The sequence below is a fragment of the Piliocolobus tephrosceles genome, chromosome 5, assembly GCF_002776525.5.
Source record: "Piliocolobus tephrosceles isolate RC106 chromosome 5, ASM277652v3, whole genome shotgun sequence".
In the NCBI taxonomy this organism is placed as follows: domain Eukaryota; kingdom Metazoa; phylum Chordata; class Mammalia; order Primates; family Cercopithecidae; genus Piliocolobus; species Piliocolobus tephrosceles.
In genome coordinates this window covers 112,384,736-112,400,656 of record NC_045438.1, presented here as the reverse complement: position 1 = coordinate 112,400,656, position 15,921 = coordinate 112,384,736, and the positions used below count along the sequence as shown (strand labels likewise).

The window sequence follows — 15,921 nt, the reverse complement described above, 5'->3', positions numbered from 1 at the left end:
TATGAATGAAATATGCCAGAATTTCAGTTTTCTGACTCTCAGGCCAGGAGCCTAATCATTGTTCATGAGGAATGCTGTTCAAATTAAGAACTTGGGAAAAAAAAAAAAAAAAAGGATGCCAAAAGTGACTAACATATAAACACAGTCACGAGCCACATACAACAGGTCACATATAAAATGTTGGTCCCATAAGATTACGATGCCTTATTTTTCCTGTACTTTTTCTATGTTTAGATACACAAATACCACTGTGTTACAACTGCCTACAGTAGTCAGTACAGTAACATGCTGTACAGGTTTGTAGCCTCGGAGCAACAGGTACATCATACAGTCTAGGTATGTAGTAAGGGATGCCATCTAGGTCTGTGTAAGTACACTCTTTGTTGTCTGCAAAACACAAAATCACCTAACAATGCATTTCTCAGAATGTATCTTCATCATTAAGTGAGACATGACTGTACTACATATACTATTATGTATTTATATGACGATTTTTATATGGCTAATTCATATTATTATATATTTATGTGACTAATGCATAAATAAATATATAAATAAAAATCTCAACACATCAGTGGTGTAAGAGTTTGATAAGACATTTGGGATAGCATCAGAATGGTACTCTTTAGGTTTTTCATAGTTGTGTCAACTATGAATAAAGACATCTCTAGAAACAAAGGAAATAATCCTTTATAGCCTTAGCAAAGTCGTATTTTCTAAACACTTGTTATATTAAAGCCACAGGCATTAAAATATATTTTGTCATCTTTGTTTTGATACTTGCCTTGAGAAATTCCAAACGTTTCTTTACATATTCAGAATCTTGAACATTCACAATCTCAATATCCTTCACAGATCTGCTCTTCTCTGATATCCAATCTGAGAATGACTTAAGTTTCTGCAGAAATTCTTCATGGGAAACTGCTAGTTTAGACTAGAAAAAAAAAAATTGTGCATTCAGTTGTCTTTCCCCAAAATGTCAAATTCTTACAAATAATGACTCTGGTTTACGGGTTTTACACTCCAAAAATAAAATACTCCATCTTATGACTAAATCCTCAAATAATACGATTTTCTTCATAAATCAAAATTTTGACATTTTATGCCTACCATTTCAGAGTCAATTGCAAGCATGATCTGTTTCATTCTTTCTGAAGCCACGTTGCTGAGGGAAGAGAAGGCGGTCTTCAAACTCTGGTGGCTAATACTCAGTTCTTCAAGATGTCCTCTGGGAAAGTCACTGGGAAGAGACTTTAAAAACTCTTCGGCCAACTTCATATCTTTTCTTAAAATAACAGCAATTGGAGCTAATCCCAATTCAAATGTCTGCAAAGAAATATATCCCAGACCTATTTACTATTTAGTGAAAAACACAAATATAAACATGAAACATAAAAGTGTTCTGCTTCTTTTTCCCAGTCATACATCAGCTGACTACCATCCATAAAAAGGCAGTAGAAAATTCTTACCTCCAACTGTCTAAGTTGATTCTTCAAAGCTTCCAGGTTGTTATCCAGAGATTCCTGGTTGTCTAAGGGGGGTTTCATATCTTGAAGCAATGTCAAATACTCATGCATTTTTTCAGTGTGCTGTAAACACTGCTGTAATTCACTGGAAAACTAAAAACAAGGTTGGACATTTAAATTCAACAACCTTTATGCAGATTTTTAAAGCAAATTGTATGGGATTATTCTCACATGGTTCATGCAGCTATTTCTGTACAAAATGTATAAGTCAACTTACTTGTTCAGTTGAGCTATCTCCAGAAGCCATTTCTTTTGACCCTGAAATACATTCCAAATGGCTTGGGAAATCATTACACAGATCCTTAAGCTTCTCACCTCTTGGCAATGTTGATGCACACACAGTAGAGCTTTCTAGTCCAATTTCTTTTACAGTTTCTAAATTAGGAGAATAGTGGTTTACTTCTTTGCTTTTAATATCACTAAGAATGTGTGGCTTTTCTTCCATCATCTCAGATGTAGAACATGCTTTTTGATTAAAGTCTCCAGCATGTTCTATTTTTTCTGAATATCCATCAGCAAGCAGCTTGTAGAAAATATTTTCAAGTTGCAGTGGAAGTACTTTAGACGTAATGCCTCTTTTCTCTAGGTCATACTCCATATGAGTTAATTCTCTCATCAATTCAAATAGTCCTGTAATATTTTGGCTCTGTTGATCTTGCTTCAATATATTAAGGAGAAGCTCAGACTTAAGATTTCCAATACAGAAAGGATCATCTCTACTTTCTGCCTTTAGTTCTGATGAGTTACTCATGGGGGAAACTCCAGAAGAGTCACTCATCTGAGAGTCGCTGGGCACAGTAGATGCTTCATTTACCAACTGTGATGTGGTAATCTGTTTAATTAAATTTTGAACTAAAATTTTAGTGTCTGCACAGGCTGAAGGTTCTTCAACGTCTTGAGGGTTCATATGACCTTCTTTCAACCTGCTTTTTAAGATATCCTTTACATCCTCCACAAACACCTGAGACAATTCAGGAATCTCAACCTCCTTTTCTTGGGGTCTTGGAGACAAGGCGTGTTCTTTTGGTAGCTGTTGCTCAATTCTTTCTTTCTTATTACTAATTTCTAAGAATGAATGGTCAGTATTTAAAGTGTTACTGGAGTTATCATTTCCTAATACATTTGCACACTGATCTGACTGCAGAAAATCATTTTTCCCAACATCTTCTGCATGTTTAAGAGATAATATTGAAAGTGTGGCTTCAATACTTTCTGGTGTGAACTGAGAAATTTCTGTTCCTCCTCCTGAGATGCTTTCTTTACTACAAAGATCATTACTTTGGATCATCTCATTAACAGGTGAGTCTTTTTGGGTACTAGTGGATTTCTCTTTTGTATTATTAACTCCTAATTGTAAATGTTCTTTCATGGGAGGGGCAGTTATTAAAACATGGCTTGGGACATCTTCATTTGGTTTGGCTATATCTTTTGCTTTTATATTTTTAGCAGAATGTTTTAAATAAGTAAACAGATCAAGCTCTTTCTCAGGTCCATCAGTGAATGACTCCTCAAAATGCGTATTCCCTTCCCATGATGTAATGTCTGAAGTGATGTCATCACTAATCTCTTTGGAAACTGATGTGTCAAAAATTTCTTCAATATTCTCAAACTGAACAGGACTTTTACTAACTATAATTTGTAGATTATTTGGTTCATCTTTAAGAGTTACAGTTGCTTTTTTAAGGCTTCCTTTCTGATTAAGTTCTTCATTGTTTGTGATTTGTGAAAATGGAAACTGACTATTAATTAACTTGAAACTATCCCTTGTATTTTCACCAGGCAAAAGTTTGAGACGCCTATTTTCTTCTTCTACTAGACCTTCTACAAGCACTTCTCCTTCAGCCAAGTACATTTTCTGAATTGATGTTTCATCTTCTATTAGAATATCACTTTTGCCATCTCTCCCTTTAATGAGATCACTTCCATTTCCTTGAGGATCTTTGTCAGTTACAGAGGCTATCGATGACAAATGGCTTTCCTCAGCAGGTTTTCCTATCAAATCAGGCTCAGTACATATGATGTGATCAAGAGATGAGTCAATTTTTGGTGCCATATTCTTAAAATATTGATCTTTACCTTTCACAGAATCAGTCAATTCTGGCAATTCTGACCCTTGAATCAACTTAACCTTTGTGTTTGCTAGATTATTACCTAATTCAGAAGTTGAACTGATATTATTATTATGTGAAATACTGGCAGGGCCAAAAGTTTTTTCAGATTCAGTGTCTTTAATGATAGGCAGCAATAAATCCTTAAGTACCATCTCATGATTCAACAGATTTTCTTTGCTTTTTCCAACAATCTCAGTTGTATATTCTGGAAGGTTGCTTTTTTCAGTAGCTAAGCTATTTTCACTAGGTGATGCTAGCTGTACAACATTTACCCTTTGCTGTTTTTCTAAAGAGCTACAACTGTGCATTTTATCCAGAAGAATCGTTTTATTAATATTTTTATTTTCATCACTGTTTTCATTTACAATAGAGGCACACAACTGGATATCCGTATCTTCAGCCACATCTTGGCAACTGGGCTTTCCATTCTCATCTCTTATACATCCTCCTTCTTCATCAATGCCATCATTATCATCATCATTCTGATCATTACTGTCATATATATAATCCCCATAACTTTCTTCGCTTTGCATAGAATCTAAATGATCAGTATCAGAGTGAAATTCCTGTCCAGTTACATACTCTTCCTTTCTTACTCTCCAACTGCCATTGTCATCAAATTTTAATGACACAGTGAAGCTCTCTTTTCCTCCTACAATATCATAATCAGTCAATGAGTCAGATTCATCTCCTTCAAGGATATTTGTGCATTCCCTTTCTGATCCAGTTTCCAGAGACTGTCCATTCACCTTATCTGAGCCAACGGGATTTAAATGTATTTTTTCACCAGAATCTAATTCATCTTTCTCAACATCCATGAGGAAATCCTGAAGACACTGTGCTTTGCCCTTCACACTTAAGCTACCAGCTAGTGCCCCCTGGGGAACCACGGAATTTTCATTCTCTTTTGAGACATCATAAAAAGCATCAGCAGGAGAAGCCATCTCATCGTTTTCCTCTTGCAGTGTGTCATAGTCCTCAGGGTGCAGGCAATCATGATCATCACCATCAAGAAGCAGAGAATCATGGTCATCGTCTTCAAACAAGGGAGTATCATAAAAATCATCATCACTATCAGTGTCTGTTCCTGTGTCATTCTGCTGATCATTCAGCAGTGACGTTTCATAGTCACCAGCACTGATGGTTTCATCAAGCAATGGTGTAGCAGAGGTAAGAGATACAATGGCATTATCAGTATCACCCGCTGGAGTCACAGCACAGGAATACTCTTCTATTTCAGACTCATTTTTTTTGTCTTCAGGCATCTGCTGAAAACCAGGATGTGTTTTCTCATCCTCACCAGAAGTATCTGAAATGTATTTATCATTGTGATATTGTACTTGAGGATTACAAGAAATCATATTTAAAGATTTCTGTCCATACTGCTCTCCCGGTAAACTGATGTTAATAGCCGCAATTCCCAGAAACTGGTCTTGAAATTTTTCTCCTATTCTTTGACCTGATAACATGGTTTTGTCACTGAATGATAATGTTTGGGCTTCACACTTATTTCCATTGCTCTTGGGGGTGTGTGTATCATTAAAACTTCCCTGATGGTGCCTCAATTTATCATGACTTAACAAGGCACTTAGCCTGGGGGAATAGTCAAAGATAGGCGAATCCCTGTTTGTATTATCTTCATTCTCTGTTTCATTCACACCACAGAATTTATTCATTTTTGGTTTTACAACAGGATTTTCTATCAAATCACCTGGAAAGTTTTGAATGTTTTTAGAATGACTACATTCACTTGCATGTTCATTTGTTTCCACTTGGCTTTGATTTTCATAGTTTGTAAGTATGTTTTTGGAGTCACTTCTAAGCATGCTAATGTCTGCAAGTTCAGTCTGTGTTAAATATGATATGGGACTGGGAACACACACACTGGGTGAACTGTTAACTTTAGGATCAATTGATATTGCACTTGCCGGTTTTTCTGACTGAGAAAATTCACTATTGATAACATTATCTCCCATTTCATGATTTTCTTCATCTACAGCACACTTTCTATTTTCAGGAGTCTCTTCATGTTCAGGTTCTCCACAGTGACATTTATTGAAACTACTTGGTGCAGTTGTACATTCATCCTTTTCTCTACCTGAAGCATTATTAAGAAATACACCAGAAGAGCTTAAGACATCAATACATTCTTTTATGGCTGTATCTCCATCAAATTCTGCATGACAGCCTTCCAGTAGCATGCCAACAGCCTCATCCAAGTCTCCATCGTACAGCAAAAGCCTTTGCCCTGTGTTTGCATCCATATAGCTATTTATCATTAAATAAGATAGAAATAATTTTTTAGTTTGTTCTGAGGTCTGAGTAGTGACAGGTTCTTCTCCATCAAAAACATCCTCTTCTTGTCTGTAATCATGAACTGTGGAGGGTTGAAATTTACAAAAAGAGAGCCATCTTCTGGCATTTTTACAAGCTTCTAAATCTCCTAAATCTGGCATTTTATCAGGCAGTATTATATTTTTTAAAATTGATGCTGTGTTATTGTCTATAATTCCTAGCTGTTTAGCAGCATCCAAACCAATGACTTGAGAACTTTCTGGAATATAAAGAGCAGCTATTTTTTGCCTGCTATTCAGGATTTTGTAGGCCAATTCATTTGTAATCAACTCTTGCTGCAAGGAAGATGATGTGGGAAATATTTCACCAGAATGGGGCCAAATTAGTCCAACATAGCCTCGTTGAGCTTCCAGTACCAAAAGAGCACTGCTGGACGTTATTAAATCACACTGTACTGCTTCGTCTACAGTTAAACGCTTGGCAGGGTTTGACTGGATGATTCCACCAGTTTGAACCTGATATGTGAGGATACTGCTAGCAGTGTCCCTGTCAATCACCCCTTCTCTGACAGCTTCTTCAACAGTCATTCTTTGGCCAGAATTGGAATTGATCAGACCTCCAGAAAGAAGCTGTGCACTTAACAACCTAAACATGGTTTCACGGTCTATGAGACCTTCATGAGCTGCTCTTAAAATGCTTAGGTTTCTTCCACATTTTAATGTTATTCTACCTCCTTCTTGTGGTCTCACAGGTAGAAGCCACATCCCCGTGTTTTCCTGTAAAGTACTTCTTTGTACCATATCTATTAAAGAAACCTTCTCAGAGGTGCAAGGATCAATAAGATCTTTGCACATATTTTGCCTTTCCAGAACTTTAGAAAATAATGCTGAGGAAACCAAGTTCTGTTGGAAAGCCTTCTGTAGGGTCAACTGTTCTCCTGTGGCTGGAATAACCAGAGAGCCTGTAGAAAGCAGTATCTCAAGAACTTTGATGGCCATGGATTCTGATATCATGCTTTGAGCCAGAGCATCCAGTACTGGAATTGTGGTAGGTGACGCAGCAGAAATAATCTCCTTAGCTTTATTTAGTTCTTTGAGTTGGCACAGAATCTGTTCATCAATAAGGCCATGACTTTTGGCATCTTTAAGGTCAAAGCACTTTCTTAATTCTGGTGAAATTAGACCAGAAATCACTAGCTGTGTCTCGAGCAACCTAATTCCTGTGTCATAGTCAATGAGGCCTCTTAAAACTGCTTGAAAGACTGAAAGGACTTCTCCAGTTGTCTGATCGATGGTGCCTGCAATCACTTTATCCAGCTGAAAGGAAAATGCAAAAATCTCAGGTCACTCTGTTACACAAGGGTGGGTGGAGTTTCATGCAAGTTAGGTTTTTTAAAAAGTAAAGAATACATTTCAACATAAAAATCCTCTACTTACCAAGGTGCAGCAATGTTGTGAATGTTAGGCAGTTCAAATGCACAAGTGATCTATGTCAGTGATCTATTCAACAGCACAGGATGTGATAAAAGCTTTGAAAACAACATGCATCTGTGAATTGAAAACTTAATATCGTGTATATTGACAAGGTTAGTGAGGACACAACAGAGTAGATGATGATAGTGAGAAAACAGAACACATATCTAGAAGGCAAACCATGCTTTCTGCATTTAGGTGAGATTAGAGTCTAGCAGCATGAAAGAGATTATCAAACCCCATGCTATTGATGTTTACAGCATACAGACTTCTTCAAAGATAGTCACAAACTAAGAAACTAGAAACATTGTTACATACCCCTAAAATGTGACAAATTATGTGGAAAGTATTCCCAGGAGTAATGAAATTAAATATAAAGATAACTTTTTAAATACTGAATATTATGTTAGGCCTGTTGATATACACTGTCAAGTTTTAAAAGTTTAAGTACCAGTCAAATTTTAAATGATTTATACTTTAAGAAGATGCTAGGGCACCCTCACTATAATGTATGGCCTTGTATTACTCAAATAAATCTCATGGATATCTCTGAAAATCAAACACTCTATAATACATCAATGCCACCTTTAGAGATGACCCACAGGCTCTTGTATAGCCTATCATATTAAAATACCTACTACACCAGAAGAATGGCTTTTAAAGAGAAGAGTTAGAAGAATGAATGGTCTTTTTCTTTTACCATGCAAGGCAGAGATTAAGATGTCACAGAAACTGATGATCAGCACGTATAAGATTGCATTTAATAAACAACACTGGAATCTCCAAACATTTAAACAAACTCAATGTTTTAACTACGTACAAAATTCAAGGTCATTTCTTTATTATTGACATAGATTTCCAGAGCCATGCAATCAAACTAAGTTTCTTGAAACAGCCTCATGTTTAAATAAATAATATTACCTTCTCCTCTACCTTTACATCTCCTGAGGTTTGTGATTCTTGTAGCTGTTTCAGAGATTCACTGAATAATAAATTATAACTTTCTTGAAGAGTTTTCACTTGTTTTTCCAATTCATTTCTTTCTTCATCTGTCATTCTAAAATAACCAGAAATGATAAAAAGACTAATGCAAGTCATCTTCAAGAGATAAAGATGATGTATTAGGTTCAATAATTTTGTCACATTATCGTAAAATAAAATACAGCCTCACATACATACTGCTCAGGTCTCAGTACGACTATATAAAAATTAAGAATGGCCTTAAAAATATCTAAGGATCTTTCCCTTGTCTGAGAAAAGGACTGAAGGAAAGGGTGTACACTAATGTATTGACACTTATTTACCATACAAACTTCCAAAATAACAACTGCTGCTATCTGACAGAGGGTAAGATCTCATTGTTAATCCCAACATGGAAAAGGGGATTTCCATTTCCATCAGTACCATTTCTCAAGATGAAACTTGTTTAGACTAAAGCACAAATAAAGAGGAAATTTATAAGGGGATTAACCTGATTTGCTAAGGTGTACTATAAAGTCATTATGAAATAATCCTAAGGAGGACATCCAAAAAGGTTTAAGAAAAAGGTGGATTCCTTCCCTGAGTGAAGCATTGATTGAAACATACAAAGTGCTTTGTAGCAAAAAGTAGGGATAAAATATGAGAAATGAGGCTGCCATAGGTCTCAGCTAAGAAAACGAAGACCAAAAAAAAAAAAAAAAAAAAAAAAAAGAAAAGAAAACGAAGACCATATTTATAAATATTTTCCAAAGAATAAGTCTCACAGAGTACTACTTAGATTTAAGACTTGACTTGGAGTCTGTACTCTACCTCTCACTTGCTATTAATTCTTAAGCTCTGAGCCTGTTTCCATGGGGATAATAAGAACATTTCAAAGTTGTAATAAAGATTAAAAGTGACAATTAATCAAATTACTAAGTTGAAAATCTTTACTATATTAAGTAAATTGTGATTAGTTTGAGTCCCATTTTTAACATTGCAATGAAAATTTACCACCTCTGTTTTGCTGAAAGCTTTTAAGAACACTTCCCCACTTAGAATAAAAGAGCTAATGACAACCAACATACTTATCTCCATGTTTTGCCAAAAAAAGCTGCATAGCTTGAAGTGCTTCTGATAACTGTTCCTTTTTGGTTGATATTTCCTCACTGGAGATCTGTAAGGTAAAGAAAGCACATTCAAACTCTTCCTCCAAAAGGAGTAAACAACAGTATTTAAAAAAAAGAAATTCATAAAGCTTTAGTCAAAACCTAGTCTGTTTTCTGGGTGACCCAAGTGAATAACCTATCAGTTATTAGCAGTCTATAGGTCTAGATAAGAGTATTTTATTTAGAATCCATCAGGAAAGCTCCTCTCTCTATCCTTAATGCCATCATTTTCAAGAGAAAATAATAATACATTATACATTTCCTGCATCTGCCCTAGTCCAGCTGTGGATAAAGGTGGCCTCCACCTGCAGGTGGGCACTCAGCACTGGCCCAGTGTCATCCTTGCGCACTGCAGTACTCAAAAAGACACATGACTGTGGGACACTACTTCCAAAGGGCATCTTCCTTCTGCCAAGCTCCTAGACACAATGCTCCTTTTGAAAAAATTATGGTGGAAGTAATAATCTGTACGTATACAGACCCAGAATAAAGAATTTCTAGCTGAGAGCGGTGGCTCATGCCTGTAATCCCAGCACTTTGGGAGGCCAAGGCAGGCAGACTGTTTTGAGCTCAGGCGTTTGAGACTAGCCTGGGCAACATGGTGAAATCTTATCTTTACGAAAAACACAAAAAGTATCCAAGTATTTTTGGCTCATGCCTGTAGTCCAAGCTACTTGGGAGGCTGAGGCAGGAGAATTGCTTAAGCAGGGGAAGGGGAGGTTACAATGAGCTGAAGTCATGCCACTACACTCCCACATGAGAGACAGAGTAAGATCCTATCTAAAAAACCTTTTTAACTATTAAAAAAATTAATTTCTAATGCTAAGACCCACTTTGTAAAAGTCATTTGTGACTGTCATCTGTCAGAGAAATAAAATTGATCTGTTTGGGGAAAAGCTAGAGGTCATACTTTCTCCTAATCCCTCAGTGTATCATTTCCAAATCCCTTATTTCAGAAATTGCCACTCTTTTAAATGAGCAGAAATAAGAGGAAATAATGGGCCAATGAAAATATGGGCCAATGAAGTCTATTCAGAGTCAATTTAAAGTTTATTTTTCATGACTATAGATAATCATGAGGCTGTACTGACTTTTGAAGGACACACTTATATTAACTAAAATTTCCTTTAACAGAATAACCATCAACTGTTCTTAGTTATGATTAACAACATTATCTGCATTAAGAAGTATCTAGGGTATTAGGTCTAAATCTGACTTAGTAATGTTTTGGAGAATTTAAAACTAAAGAATGTCTACAAAAAATTTTTTTTAATTTGCCAGGTGTGGTGGCATGTGTCTGCAGTTCCAGCTACTTGGGAGGCTGAGGCAGGAGGATCACTTGAGCTTGGAAGGTTGCGGCTCCAGTGAGCTGTGATCACGCCACTGCACTCCAGCCTGGGTGACAGAGCAAGACCCTGTCTCAAATATATAAATATGTATATATATTTTCAAAAAAACTACAGAATATAAAAATACCAATGGTTTATAATCCATATTTCTTAAAAGAAACGTATTATCCCAAGGAATCTTTGTTAACCTTTATGTACCCATTTTAGTTGTCTATTTAATGAGGGGAAAAAAAGGGAAAAGGATATTTTACATGAAATATATGTATTAAAATTACTTGAAGCTTTTTGGTATAAAGCACCAAATGCAAGTGTTTTCCCACATCTCCCACATATCTTCCACATCCCACATATGTAGTATGTAAGACGATGAGTGAATACTTTATTTCAATTGAGCAACGTTTCAAGTATATACTCTGGTCTGTAAACTTCTCCAAGGAAGAACCTCAAATAAGGAACACTTGCCTCATATCACAGCCAAAATAAGACAAAGCACTGATGCTTTCCCCTATTTAGTCATGTCAACAATGTCTATTTTAATAGATGACAAGTAAGTACTGATGCAGAGCTAGATAAAGTGGGACTAATGTTAAGATTGGATGATAGCCCTTGAAATTTCTAAATGTCAGACAAGAGCAGGAGGGCAGTGTAGGAAAGTATTCCTTGAGAAAAATGCTTATCTTAGTGGAAATTTATTTTTTTAATACAGTAGCAATCCCACTGCTATCACCAGCAGCAGCAGTATTAAAATTTACACCCCAACTACCAACATCCTAAGAGTTTCAAGTGGTACAGTCCAACAGATACCAGGGACATCTCCCAAGCTGTGGCCATCCAACATAACACTAAGCAGTTGGGATACAGAGGACAGCCCGTTAAGACTAAAGAATTCACTAGGATAAAAGATGGTATCTAGAATTTCCAGTGATTGACTGTAGACACTTCCTTATGAGATGGGAAAGACCCAGAAAAGCACAACTAAAATCAATAATCAAGAATGTTAATATCCTGGTTTGTATTTTCATTGTTCTTGAAACTTTTTTGTTTACATCTGTAAGAATAAGATGACATGTCTTTATGACATGGAGTGCATGGATCTACTCTAGACATAAAACAGAATGACTATGCTCTTCAGCTATTCTCATTGTAATAATCAGGAAGCAGACCTAACTACTAGGAAAAGCAGTATACTGAATTCATTTACTAAAAATAAGAACAATATATATCATTCAGGCTTTGGAATTAAACAGCTTCTTCTGCCACACACCAACTTTGATTCTTTGCGCAAGTTATTTAATCGTTCTGATTTGCATTATAATGGCCTATAACAATGTGAAAATTAAGGTAAAAATTAAACATTGTGCTAGGTAAACTGTGTCAATTCAGTTAACATCCCTGCTATTATTATTATTGTTAAACCAGGACTTCTGTGAATACCTTTTGCATAGAGAAGGGAGGTTTCCCAGCCTTCTCTGCATCTTTCAATGTCTTGCTGATATTTGATACCCATTTCTGCAATTCTTTGGCTTTTTCAACATGCTCTTTCTTTTCTTCTTCCAGTGACTTCTGACAGTTGTGAGCAGTAAGAAAAATATACACTCCATTAAATGACTTAGCTATTAAACTGACCTCTCCATAGCAAACAAGAATGTAAAAATGTTTTTTTCATCACACACAGGTTACTAAAACATTTTATTCATTCACTTAACCATATTTGCCATGTCACATAGCAGGTGCACCTCCAAAATGTTTATGGTAGCAAAGAAAGCTATGGCATACATTCCTTAATGATTGGTTTAACCTCCCAGCTGTTTCATCAATGTTACAAATTTTAAATCTCAACTTTATTCATAAGGCACTAGAAGATCTTTGAATTGCTGCCTTTGCATTAGCATTACAATCATAATTGTACTGACAAAAAGGTATCATAGAAGGCTGACAGAATACAGAATGTCTACTATATACATAAGGAAAACACACAGAATGAAGAAAAATCCTTCCCCTCCTCCAACACACAATATTCATAATGTTAGCTTTCAAGTGCAAAGACTTAACTAGAAATGAGATGTTGTGGTAAATATTTTAATACGCAAAGAAGGTCACTATATACAGAAAAAGGCAAAACTTTTTCATTTTTTTAAGCAATCTAAAACATGGCAGCTTGAAGGCTGTGGGAACGAATTTATATCTTTCTCTTTGATTCCACGGTGCTTCATGACGTGTTCTTTCAGTGAGTGCAATATATCATTTAATAAACGATCACTATTCAATGAAGGGGAGTTCTGAAGAAATGATGCTGTGAACTTGGAGTTCATCAAGTTTATCCCATATTCTATGTAAAAAAAAAATCATTTTTAGTGCGGCCAAGTTTCAAAAAACCATTCTCAAGGCTAAATGAAACCATTTGAAGGGCATTAAATCTTATGTAATTTTCAATTTAAAACTTACTCTACTTTGAGCACTCAGCAATTTGCAGCCCTCAAGAAAGAGTATGTTACATAATTCACAGACTGCATACGTAGCCGGTATAATCATACTCTGAAAAAGTGGCATGAACCAGCCAGCATCACCCCTTGCACAGTTATTTAAACATGTCCTGTTAGGAAGAATAGTAGAGGCTAGAAATTCCTGTCATCAAGGGCTCAGATACTTCTAACAGTTTAAGTCCTGTGTGGAAATCAAAATCAGCTTTTTCTAAGGCTTCTTTATATGTCAACTTTCTTTTTGTCTGAGGACATATTATATTTCTGACATATGACTTTTGATCTTTGAGTTTTGTGGCAATGAGGACATCTATAATACCTACTTGGAGAGCCTCTTCTATGGATAATCGAGAGTGACCCTGTGGCTCTATCAACCCTCCTGTCAAGTACTGAAATTCCAAACATCGGATTCCCATTTCCTTATTTATAATATTTGCATTCACAGCTTCCACCACTGACATCATTTTGTTAGTGATGGGATGGCCAATCCCTGTGATTACTAATTCACACTGTCGCAACTGCTGGGCAAACCCCTCATCAACCAGGCCTCTATGCAAAGCTTCGGCTACCCGGTACTTTTTGCCAGTAAGAGGATCAATTATGCCCCCTGTACTGACTTGGGCTTCAAGGCATCTGAGGGCAGTAATCCGATCAACCAAATTTCTACGGGAGGCTTTTAGTACAGAGATCCTTTCCCCACTAGCAGTCAGCCAATACCCTGCAATAGGACTGTGCAAATCTTTCTTGGGAACTAACCGGCTCAGCAAAGAATCAGCAAGTTCTGTAAGTGTGATGAGACCTTCCTGATACTTTCTTACCAAGGCTTTGTCAATTGTTCCCTGCTCTATAGCCTCACTAATATTGAAATTTAATCCTGTTTTAGTATCAGTCAGCATATGAGAAGAATGCCCATAGGATTCAAAAAATGTAGCTTCCTTCCACTGATATTGCTGCCCTGAAAGTTCAAGATATATACTTTTCTCAATCAGATTTCTCTGGAAAGCCTCATATGCAGTCAATTCTGACCCTGTTTTAGTATCTACAACAGAAATTCTATGAATTTTTTGGACATTGAGATTGGAAATGTTCCTCTCCCCAAATGGAAACAGAAAGCATTGGGACTCTACATCAAATACACACATTCGCAGTAATTCTGAGTAATACAGAGCTTGCTTGTTATTGGGATTAAGGAAAACTCTTGTGTTGCTGGATGGCTCATGTAAAAACTGTAAGATGGCATTATTCAACAACCCCTGCTGCAGAGCAATTTCTGGAGGAACACGAATGCCTCTCACGGGGTCAATGACACCCCCACTGGCAATCTGGGCTTCCAAGATATGTTTACCTTTTTGTCTGTCAAGCATTCTATTTTCCATAGCTTGAAACACTGACAATGTTTTAGAAGAATATGAATATCCCACAGCTGCCTTCTCTGCCTCAAGAAGCCTAATTCTGAATTCGGGGTCAACAACTCCTTTAAGAACTGCATCTTCAACAGAATATATCTGACCTGAAATGGGATCAATTATAAAACCTGTTGCAGCCTGAGCTTCTAAAAATGCCAAAGCCATCATTTTGTCTATTATGATTCTCTTGGCCGCTGAGGCAAATGAAATCTTTTCTTTTGTAGATTCTAGGTAAAGCCCTGCAATTGAGGTGGCTTTCGTCAGAAACTTATTAAGAGTTTTCTGAACTTCTTCAACAGTCTTAAGACCGAGTCGCAGCTGCTCAATTGTTCTCATGTCCAGAAGCTTAGCTTCCACCAACTGCCTGGCAGTCACAGTGTGCCTAAGCCCTTGGAATTTAAATTCATCATCCCTAACTGAACATGCATGATCACCATCAAAGTTCTGGAAGATCTCTGCTTCTAAGCCTTTCTTAAGGAAATCCCCTTTCTTGAGTCCACCAGATGCTCTGCACCCTTCAAGCATCCATTCTTCAGCACTGGGAACTGGGTTCTTTTCTTGTTTTAATGTTGTGACTTCTGTATGCATATCATACTGCTTGTTCTTAGCTATCTGTAACAGGAATTTATAAAATGTTAAAAGTCACCTCAAGAACATTATGTCACTTTACTCATTCTCAATCCAAACATAATTCTTTGAATTACAAAGATGAGATTAGTGAAAAGAAGAAAAATTTCAAACCAAGGAGGGTTCATGAATAAGTATTATATTATTTTCAGAGTCTGAATTTTATCTTAGATGACAATTAAAGGTATTAAAATTATATCTTTAAAGACTAAGACAAAAATCTAGCCACAGAATATGTTAGAAGTTAAAGCTAACTGCTTGGTTCTTCTAGCTTTTTTGATAGTCACATATTTCAAAATGTATCTCCACAGATATAACAGCATATCTACTACATCCGTATGTTTAATCTCAAACATTCAAAAGTTAAAGTGTTAATTTATAATAAAGATTCAAGTAAGTTACCAGAAAAAGTATAGCATTATTTTTCTGTCAGAACTACAAAGAGCCAATCATATTCAAAACTGTTTTAAAAATTTAGTCTAGGAGAGAAAGGAAACAAATGAAGAAATTTGACATTAGGTAGCTG

At 36.3% G+C, this 15,921-nt stretch overlaps 1 protein-coding gene across 8 annotated transcripts in view; it reads right to left on the bottom strand.

Moving 5' to 3' along the window:
• The window catches only part of DST (dystonin), a 501,678-nt gene that overhangs the window by 143,991 nt on the left and 341,766 nt on the right, over window positions 1-15,921 (bottom strand). For 5 of the 8 annotated variants that reach the window (XM_031935627.1, XM_031935626.1, XM_031935628.1 and 2 more), the window contains 7 exons: window positions 12,317-12,445; window positions 9,453-9,541; window positions 8,326-8,461; window positions 1,744-7,248; window positions 1,470-1,619; window positions 1,111-1,326; window positions 785-934 (listed from right to left, as the gene is read on the bottom strand). In XM_031935627.1, coding sequence (XP_031791487.1) covers window positions 785-934; window positions 1,111-1,326; window positions 1,470-1,619; window positions 1,744-7,248; window positions 8,326-8,461; window positions 9,453-9,541; window positions 12,317-12,445 — 6,375 coding nt within the window. Of the gene's footprint in view, window positions 1-784; window positions 935-1,110; window positions 1,327-1,469; window positions 1,620-1,743; window positions 7,249-8,325; window positions 8,462-9,452; window positions 9,542-12,316; window positions 12,446-12,538; window positions 15,381-15,921 lie in introns of those variants that run through there. The other 3 variants (XM_023222949.1, XM_023222950.1, XM_023222948.2) reach the window with 2 other exon arrangements.